The following is a 10,654-nucleotide window of genomic DNA, read 5'->3' as shown; positions in this document are numbered from 1 at the left end:
GCGGGCGGGCGGGAGAGCCGGCTCGCAGTAGGAAACAACCGGCTCGCAAGTCGGTACAAAATGTAACAACCGGCTCTTGCGAGCCGGCTCCAGCACACCACTGGTTATTACCCAAATACAAATAAAATTATAATGTTAATTATACAACCGTGTCTGCCTCTTATGGTAGTTTGGATAACCTGGTCCTGGAGTTACCCATGGCAGTCAAGTTTGTCAGGATATTGACAATGAATATTCATGAGAGAGATTTGCATACAGTGGAGGCAATGCTTGTTATGCAATGCTTTGAGTCCTACTGATCTGTTGTGCTATTTTGGAGGGTGGAAACAGTCAGGTGGGCTTATAGGGAGGGAGGGAGGGAGGGAGGGGAGAACAGGAGGAGAAGGGTTCTTAGGGTATGTTCTCTGTAAACGTTTTTATTGTGCCATGTTGGATGGTTTACTGTTTTTTTTTCTTGTTCTGTATGAAGCTTAACAACCAACATGTTTTGCTTTTAATAAAGATAAAACATAAAATAAGTTTTGGAAGTTACTGAATTCTATTATTCTGTCTCACTGTATTTCCAGTTTCGGCACAGTATAAGCCATCACAAGAACAAAATATAAGAAAACCAATGGACTGCATTAGGGGCTTATAGCCCATATCAACAAATGAGAGATAAGTTTGACAGAAAATATTTTTATTATTTTGACTTATAAATCACTTGTCCTTGAAAAACGCCGAAACAGAATAATCCATTTGTGTATCTAAAAGGTAAATTTCTACAAAACAGATGAAGATGTGATTCCATGTGCCCCAATGAAAGGAGTGTTTAATTCTACTTCCATTTAATTTCAATACATTCCATCATCTTTATAACACCAGGCTTCCCAAGGCAGATTACAACAACAGCTCTTTGTGACTCTGGGCAAGTCACTTAACCCTCCATTGCCCCATGTAAGCCGCATTGAGCCTGCCATGAGTGGGAAAGCGCGGGGTACAAATGTAACAAAAAAAAAATTTAAGATGAACCCATCAGGAAACAGGATATCCTCTCTGAAATTTGGCCATCTGTATTGTATACAATGTACTTACTTAGTTTTTAGTGTAGAAAAATGAGCACAAAATACAGACTTTAAAATTGCTGTTTCTACCAGCTATAATAATTTTAAAGCTGTTTTAGTGATATTGAATTGTTATTTCATGATATTTATATCTACATATGGGAGCTTTCAAATAAATTAAAAAGCTGTCCAATAAGTAAAAAAAAAAAAGCCAAACTTTTGTCCTCCTTTCAAGGCACTTACCCTATCCAGTTGAAACAGCTTTAGACTTGTTGTTACTTACAGATGGACCAACAATTAAAAAAAAAAAAAAATACCCCGACAATGTGGATGAGGTTTGCTTGCTTTGTTTTAATTGAGCGGGGATGACATCTGCGCTGGGAAGGGGAAACTTAGATTATCCTAATTGGCTTCCTTGCTTACAGTGGAAATGATAAGTAGTAGTAGTATAAATATATTATTGCCTGACTTCCACTCCTATTCATTAAACCTTCTTGGATAAGATACATATCCTATTCCTCCTTGCATAAATGCGTAGTGCTACCACACCTACTACCGTGATCCACGTGACATCGCGTCAGCGGCGCCTGCGCACGGGTCACGGGATTGGAATTCGTTTCTCAATCCCCATACTTTTTTTTTTGTCTTAACTATTATTCTCTTTTTGTCCAGAGTTCGCGCTTTCGCTATGGATGTGGCCAGCTTCTTCCTGCTGCTCGGCGGGTGCGGGCTACTCTATTTAATCGTGCAATTGATCCGCTTTGTCAAAGCCGATGGAGATCTGACTTTGCTCTGGGCGGAGTCGTTTGGAAAGAAACCAGGTGAAGAGGAATTTGAAACACTGCATGCCGATGTTTTGCATTAGTAGTATTTTTGTAGTGGTGTATCACAGGGTTTTTTTTAGAAAGTAGAAGAGGAGTTGTCAAAGATAATGTACATTTATTTTACATAGTAACATAGTAAATGACGGCAGATAAAGACCTGTACAGTCCATCCAGTCTGCACAAGAAGATAAACTCATTTTACATGGTATATGATACATTATACCCGAGTTTGATTTTTCTTGCCTTTCTCAGGGCACAGACCGTAGCAGTCTGTCTTGCACTGTTCATGTACCAAAAGGTCTGAAGCAGGGTTGCCAGGTGGAAAATATTTTTCCAGCCCAAAACCCGGCCAAACTCAAACCCCGCCCCTGACACCCCCGCCCCCGCCGTCATCACCCCCGCCGTCATCAACCCCGCCCCCGCCGTCATCGGCCCCGCCTCCACGTCATCGGCCCCGCCTCCCATGTCACTAACCCCGCCCAAAAACGTCGCTAACCCCGCCCACCGCGGCCGAAAAAGCAGCCCAAAAAACCGCCCGAAGCCCAAAAAGCAGCCCAAAAAACCGCAACCCGCCGCGGGCAAAAATTTCCCGCGGCGGGTCGCGGAAAACCGCCCAATTGGGCGGTAAAACCGCCCACCTGGCAACACTGGTCTGAAGCTAACTTCAAACAGGGTTGCCAGGTGGAAAATTTTTTTCCCACCCAATCCAGCCTAAAAACAGCCCAAAACCCGCCCAAACTCAAACCCCGCCCCTGACACCCCCGCGTCATCAACCCCGCCCCCGCCGTCATCGGCCCCGCCTCCCCCATCACCGGCCCCGCCTCCCCCGTCATCGGCCCATAACGTCACTAACCCTGCCCAAAACGTCACTAACCCCGCCCCCCGCGGCCGAAAAAAACGCCTGAAAACCGCCCAAAAGAAAAAAAAGAAGCCCAAAAAACCGCAACCCGCCGACCTGGCAACATTGACTTCAAAGCCCCGTAAAATTTACACTCCAGCCCATCCCTATCTATTCAGTCACGATCAGGGCGTAGACTAGAAGTCTGCCCAGCTCCCGTTTTGTTTCCAATTACCGGCGTCGCCACCCAATCTCCGCTAAGATTCCACGGAACCATTCCTTCTAAACAGGATTCCTTTGTGTTTATCCCACACATTTGAATTCCATTACCATTTTCATCTCCACCACATCCCGCAGGAGGGCATTCCACATATCCACCACCCTCTTCGTGAAAAATACTTCCTAACATTAGTCCTGAGTCTGCCCCCCCTTCAACCTCAATTCATGTCCTTTAGTTCTACTGCCTTCCCGTCTCCGGAAAAGGTTAGTTTGCGGATTAATACCTTTCAAAATTTGAACATCTGTATCATATCACCCCTGTTTCTCCTTTTCTCTAAGGAGGTTCAGGTCAGCAAGTCTCTCGTACGGTTTGCAACGCAAATCCCATACCATTTTCGTAGCTTTTCTTTGCTCCGTTTCCAGTCTTTACATCTTTAGCAAGATACAGCCTCCAAAACTCACCAACGACTTGTAGAGGGGCATCAGCACCTCCTTTCTTCTGCTGGTTATGCCCCTCTCTACGCAGCCTAGCATTCTTCTGGCCACGGCCGTCGCATTGTTTCTTCACCTTCAGATCCTCCCAACACGAACACCCCAAGGTCGCTCTCCTAAGTCGGGCTTACTAATCTCTCCCTTCCTATCCGGTATCTCTCTTTTGGGTTTCCGCACCCCAAGTGCATCACTCTACACTTCATGGCATTAAATTTTAATTATTAGTTCACTCAAGCTCAAACCTTCTTATTCGAAATTCCAATCACAGCTTCACACCCACTGTGTAGATAATTGGGTACAGGAGACAGCTATCACCCCAATTGTGAAACAACACTATGCACCGTAGTGGAGAAAAAAAAGCTTCAGTGACGCCACCCAACCAGCCCGAGAATATCAGATATTTATTTCCAATCCATGTCAGACAAATTGAAATCTCCCAACAGTAGCACCTCCCCTTTCATACCAATCTTTTGAGAATCTTCTGAAAGATCCTTGTCTAACTTCGTTTGCGCAAGAGGTCTGTGGATAACTCCCGTGTGGATACAGGTTCCGTCTTCTCTTTCCAGGACGATCCTTAAATCTTCTTTTCCCCAGGTTCTCCGCATTTCAGCTGCTCTGATAGTCTCTCTCACATACAGAGCCACTCCTCCACCTCTTCGGCCCTCTCTATCCTTCCTAAAAAGATTATAGCCCGGTATGGTCACATCCCATTCATGAGAATCGTTGAACCATGTCTCTGTAATAGCAACAATATCCAAGTTTTCTTCAAACATCAGGGCTTGCAAGTCTTGAACCTTTTTACTTAGACTACGAGCATTTGTGCACATAGCTTTCCATGTGCTTAGTGAGTTTGGATGTTTTTTTATATTTACATGACCTTTCCCTCTGCCATCATGTTTATTCTGGGGGTGACTTTCCGAAATCCCCTTTTTCCTTTTGTCACCCCCACCCTCTAGTTTAAATGTCTAGAAACATACTGTCTGAATTTCTCCCCAAAGATCCTTTTTCCCATCACAGAAAGATGTAGCCCATCATTACTGTTATTTTTCCACGTATTACCCCATTCTCCTGTGTATCTAAAACCATCTTCTTTACACCAAGACTCAAGCCACTTATTGAATTCTACTGTTTTGCGTAATCTTTCCTCTCCCCTCCCCAACGTAGGAATTACTTCAGAAAAAGCCATAGTCCGAACCAAAGATTTCAGTCCCTCCCCAAACTTCTGGAACGCTCTCTGTGCGTTCTATGTATACTACTTTTAATTAAACAGCTTATTTTTGGGTAATGTTGATACTGGTTAACAAATAGCAAGTTTGTCGGGCAGGAACCTTAGGGAAAGCAGTATAATCCCCCTAGTGGTGGAGTAAATACACTTGTATTTACAGAACTGTCGCGGTCCAAATGTGTTCCCCAAATAAGTTCCATACAGCCAAGGGATTTGACAAGGGAAAAAAAAATCAAACTTATCCACTTAGAACACATATGCTACGATAGTGATAGATGTTAAAATTTTAGCTAGTGTTCAAAGATATTTATGCTTGAGTACGCTCAAGGATATCACAGTAACAAATTTCAATATTTATGGTAAAAGTAAATCTTCACACGCTGTTACTCAAACTCTACTTGTGTAATATAGCTCTAACATACTTCAGTGACAGATGAGGTGCTTTATTATTGTTAGTCTGTGTGCATGCGTGGTGTAGAGGAGGCAGTACTTATCTTCACTAGCTTGCCACTCTTGCATTTGGTACCTTTGGTAGTTGCTCTCTGTCCCCTCTATTCTTGAAGGTGGTCAGCTGTTTGATGGAGGAACCTACTACACTAACTTAACAAAAGGAAAACCTTGGCTTTTATTTATTTTATTTGTTACATTTGTACCCCACATTTTCCCACCTATTTGCAGGCTCAATGTGGCTTACATAATACCATAGAGGCGTTCGCCAGTCGGTTGATAACAAATACAAGGTTATATTGTGGTCGAATGAAGTAGTTGTGTATCAGGTACCATGAAGGTCGGAGGGAGTGAAGATTGTGTATTGTCCAGTATGATTGTGTATTGTCCTTCTCATATGTGCAGTCTAGTCTGCGTGTCATCTTTTGGTGAGCAAAGATGTGTATAGGTAACTAGATTTAAATAAAAAAAAGTAAGGACTCAATCTACCCCCCCCCCCCCCGGTGCAAATGCCTCTTTCTTCTTGTTCCTTTGTGCAAACCTCTCAACCCCCAGTTCACACTGGCAGGCTTCTCAGAGGCAGGCACCTATGTACAGGCACTAGGACTGGGTCTTTCAATACAGGCTCTTTCTCTACAGGACAGGCACTTGTGGTTGGGCTCGGACGCAGGTGCTGTCTTCAGATCTGGCACTTTACGGTAGAACTCGGGTACAGGCACTCGCACTCAGGCTTCTCTCTCAGGGTTTGGGCTTCTTCAATGGGCTTCTCTCCAGCCCAGCACGCCCTCCTTCACTCTGCCCAGCACAGACCATCTCTTTCTTCTCTGTGCCTGACCCCCCTCCCCCCCACCACTAGTTTTGTGTTGTATTGTGGGCTCTAGTGTGAGGCTTTCTTTATGGTCTCCTAAGATAGTGGGGTGGGGGGGGGGGGAAGAGGAAGATTGTTATAGCTGCCAGCTCTCTGTGTGCTTCAGGTGGTCTCCCCTCCCTATATTGAGCTCCTTCACAGGGGCTGATGCAGAAACTTACCGCTAACATAAGTGTACAGTTCCAGTGGGACCTTTGTGCATCGTTTTAGTCACAGAATGCAGAGAGGGGTTGAACGTGTGAGTTAACTCACTTGGAAGACATGGGTGCACACTGAGTTCATTACCATACATTTTTAATAATTCTGTGCAACGCAGGAGATATTTCAAGAGGTTTTGCTGCACAGGTAATACAAGAGGTTTTTTTTTTTTTTTGCTGGGTTTGGGGCAGCGTTAAAGGTTCTTGGAAAAGATTTCATGTCATTTTTTGTTAACTAGTTTCCAACAATTACACCAGACTGAAGACGTAAACCAATCTGACTAAAATACTTTTTAAAAATTTTTAAATTTGCGGTGCTCAGTAGTGCTGTTGTGTCCTTTAAACCAAATGTATCTGGATTGGAACTACAGCCGCCACACATCATAGCACTCACCCTCCTTGCCTTCCAAATCTCACAGCGTGAGCCACTCACTGCTAGGAAACAAAGATGTAATACTGATGGCACTTATCTTAACTGTTTCCAGGTGAGTGCGCGGTCTGCAATGCCTCCAGAACACCTGTACTCAGTGCATAGTGATTAAAACAACTGGCTCTCTGTCGTTATCCCCAGTGTGGAGCAACGTTTCACATTTTCAAGGGGATGTATGTAGAATCTATTAAATGAAACTACAAGCACAATAGTAAATCAACTTAAACTCTTAACTTGTTTAGCATTTCATATATTCTTTAAAATCTAACCTCTAGATTACAATTCTTGGTTTATCGGGAGAGATTACTCTGCTGGCTCCTCCCTACTATTGTGAGCCAGGAACGCCCTGTATTTATACCTGAACCACCCAGTGGCCAGTCACTCTATCTCTTTATTCAGCCCATTCGGGTGCACTGTGTTCCAGGTATGTATGAATCTCTGTTCCTGCTGCGTCAGTATAGAAGTGATATCCCCTCCCCATCTAAGCTGTACTCGTGTCAATACTACATACTGTAAATCTGCTTCTGTGTGTCTGTAAGTGCACCAATGGCTAACCAGCAGTGCTTCCACTTTCTTGATCCGGATATTGCTCAGGTGCCAGTTTCTTTTCCAACCATACGAAAGCACCTGAAAAGTTTCAGAAGCAGACAGGAGCTAACAGTTATGTTTGGACACAGTCACATATTGAAAAGTAAAAGCACACATTGGCATCTGTTCTTCAGTGCCTAAATATGAGCCTCGCAAAAATTTTGTATGTAAGAAATTTTGGTGAGTCTCATTTAGGTACTATGGAACAGGCATTGATGTTTGATGGTACTTATGTTTTATTTTAGACATGCGCATATAGAAACCACGCTTATTGAGAAACCTTTGTACACATACATCCAGCATGTTTCTTCCTATTTGTTGCAAGTTTTCTGTGCATATAAATTGAATATGTATAACTTTCTGTATGGCATGGTATTGCGCTCGCTGTAGAAGCTACATGCTCAGACATCCACATGTTTGGATTGGATTGGGTTTATTGATTTGATATACTGTTATAAACGGTCTTGTCTAGGCAGTTTACAGCAAAATCACAAATGTACTAGTGAGCTGAACGGGGATAGTGGGAATATCCACTGGTACCATGGGAATCCCATGGGGATCTTATCCGGGTCTGTGGGAATGGACTGAGGTCCATGGGGATCCCACAGAGATGGACCCGGGTCCTGCGGGGTTCCCACAGAATGGTAAAACAAACAGAGCTTTGCTTTCCTTCCCTGCACATATCTACTACTACTACTACTTAACATTTCTAGAGCGCTACTAGGGTTACGCAGCGCTGTACAGTTTAACAAAGAAGGACAGTCCCTGCTCGAAGGAGCTTACAATCTAAAGGACGAAATGTCAAGTTGGGGCAGTCATGATTTCCTGAATAGAGGTGTAGTGGTTAGGTGCCGAAGGTGACATTGAAGAGGTGGGCTTTGAGCAAGGATTTGAAGATGGGCAGGAAGGGGGCCTGGCGTAGAGTGGAGGAGTAGCCTACTGGTTAGTGCAGTGGACTTTGATCTGGGGAACTGGGTTTGATTCCCACTGCAGCTCCTTGTGACTCTGGACAAGTCACTTAACCCTCCATTGCCCCCGATACAAATAAGTACCTTGAAGTCTTGGCACCCACTTTAAACAAGCTGCGGCAGTGAGAGGATCAGTGGCAGAAAAGAGTGGGGATCTTTCCTGCCCCAAATCAAGCTACTAGACCACCAGGGTGATGAGGTATGTGCAGCGAAGGCACCCAGGAGAGGAGAGGTGGATGCAGTGGTGTCACGAGGGCAGCTGACACCCGGGGCGGGTCGCCGCTGCGCACCCCCCCCCCCCCCCCCCCGGGTGCAGCGCGACGCACCCTCCCCCCTCCGTAGCGCAACACCCACCGCCCACGAGAACAAACCTGGAAGGCGGTAGAGGGGCGGATGGGTGGGACAATCCGCCGACAGCACGCCGCTGGGAGGGTGTCGGCGCCTCGCTGGTTCCTTGCTCTCTCTGCCCCGGAACAGGAAGTAACCTGTTCTGGGGCAGAGAGAGCAAGGAACCAGCGAGGCGCCGACACCCCCCAGCGGCGTGCACCCGGGGCGGACCGCCCCACCGCCCCCCCCTTCGTACGCCACTGGGTGGATGGATGGTGTTGTAGGTAGGTGGGTGGGAGGGAGGGAGTTGAAGCCAATTAGGTCAATCTCTGTTTCCCCCTTCCTTGCGCAGCTGTCATCGCTCTACACTCAAAAGCAAACAAACCTATGAGCTGCTGCATCCACATTGTCATTCTTTATTGTTGGTGGCATTTTTATTTAATCCAGACCTCCCCCCCCCCCCCATTTCTATCTGAAGGTACTGACCTGATCCCCTCCTTCGATGATCTGTGATAGTCTAGTGGTCCCTACCCTGAACCTAAAACTTAAAAAAAAAAGAAGGCATCCTTGGGGATCTGATGTGCCCCTTCCTCCTTCCCCCCCCCCCCCCTTAATCTGCCCCTTGCACTGCTAGGAGTTAGGCATTGCCATTTTGGATCCTGGCAGTGCCAGAGGTTGGAGAGAGTGGGCATTGTTGCATCCTGACCAGATTTGAGGTGAGAGGGGCAAGTTTTGGAGGGTTCAGGGAGAGGGGGGTACACTAGACCACCAGGGATTAAATTTTTTTTTTTTTTTTTTTAATGTTGGGATCGGGGTGTGGTGGGGGAAAATGTCAGGTACTCTCTAGGGAAGGGTTTGGGTCATTACTTTCTGTTATGGAGGTGGGAGGTTGGTGGTCAGGTATGGTCATATGGAGGAGGTGTTAGCTGGCGATCAGGTCACGTTTGGGGGTGGGGGGTGGAGAGGGTGTGATGCAGAAAAGCTACCAGGCCACTGGGCTGATGGGTCCTTTTACACCACCTCAGACCTGGCAGTATCTTTTTAGCATTGTGCTGGTAGACATCAGCGCACAGCATAACATTGCCACAGATTTCTAAAACGTCTACTTGCCATATATTTTAATATGGCTTGTGCTGATGTCTACCGCATGTCATTGTCAGCTCTGGGACCCATCCTGCAGCCAGTAATAAGCGCATAGATCAGCCATCTATGCGCTTATTACTGGCTGCAGGATGGGTCCCAGAGCTGACATTGACATGCGGTAGACATAAGCACAAGGCATATTAAAATGTATGGTAATTAGGCTTTTTAGTGGAGGGAGTAGTCTAACATTTACTGCAGTGGCCTGAGAACCTGGGGAACTGGGTTTGATTCCCACTGCAGCTCCTTTTGATTCTGGACAAATCACTTAACCCTTCATTGCCCCAGTTACAAAATAAGTACCTGTATATAACATGTAAACCGCTTTGATTGTAACCACAGAAAGGCAGTATATCAAATCCCATCCCCTGGCACAGGTCTGAATGTTTTATCTGGTAACTGTGAATCCTGTTTTGTGTGTGTGACAGGTTTCTCTCCACCTCTTAACCTCTCCTTTTTACTCTGAGCTCTTTACAGCCCTGGAAATGCACACCACATTGTAATCTTGTGTATTTGGCCATGCTGAATTTGTTTTGCATTGACCTCTTGAAGGGAGGCATGGCTTTTAAAAGCCAATCATGCATGTGTTTAGTCCAGGATTTACAAACTTTTACACAAGGTCTCATTAGTGATTCTTGCCTACCCCTTGGGCTAGGGAGGAGCCCTATTTAAATCAGGCATGCCTATTCTTGATCTTTCATGCTGTCTTTCCCTCCCATGCAAGTAAGTGGTAAGTAACCTTTAGAAAATGGAAAGAAATGCATCAGAAGTAGAGGCTGCTAGATATGGAAAATAGTTCCAGTTGGCCGAGGCACCACCAACTTGATGAAAGCATGTATTATACATAATGAATCTGGACGAAAGCTCCCCTGGGCACAGCACATGCAATTAACTTTAAAGAACTGGTCCTCCTTGTGCCTTCCTGCTTTCTCCCTGGTTGGCACTACTTGGGGGACAAACTGTCATCTCCTCCTAGTGTTCCTGTCTGTTTGTTTCTGGTTCCATGCCATAACAGCCAGCCTTGGCCCATCAGTGATCAAGCAACCTA

General features: G+C 45.5%; 1 protein-coding gene across 1 annotated transcript in view; it reads left to right on the top strand.

The window, feature by feature from the left end:
- The first annotated feature begins 1,630 nt into the window (after nt 1–1,630).
- The window catches only part of DHRS7 (dehydrogenase/reductase 7), a 61,048-nt gene continuing 52,024 nt past the window's right edge, over nt 1,631–10,654 (top strand). The window contains exon 1 of the mRNA XM_030215154.1: nt 1,631–1,864. Coding sequence (XP_030071014.1) covers nt 1,732–1,864 — 133 coding nt within the window. The 5' untranslated portion in view covers nt 1,631–1,731. The remainder of the gene's footprint in view (nt 1,865–10,654) is intronic.

Source organism: Microcaecilia unicolor, chromosome 9, assembly GCF_901765095.1.
Source record: "Microcaecilia unicolor chromosome 9, aMicUni1.1, whole genome shotgun sequence".
NCBI lineage: Eukaryota > Metazoa > Chordata > Amphibia > Gymnophiona > Siphonopidae > Microcaecilia > Microcaecilia unicolor.
The sequence above is the reverse complement of the archived record's forward strand: the minus strand, read 5'-3'. Positions and strand labels throughout refer to the sequence as shown.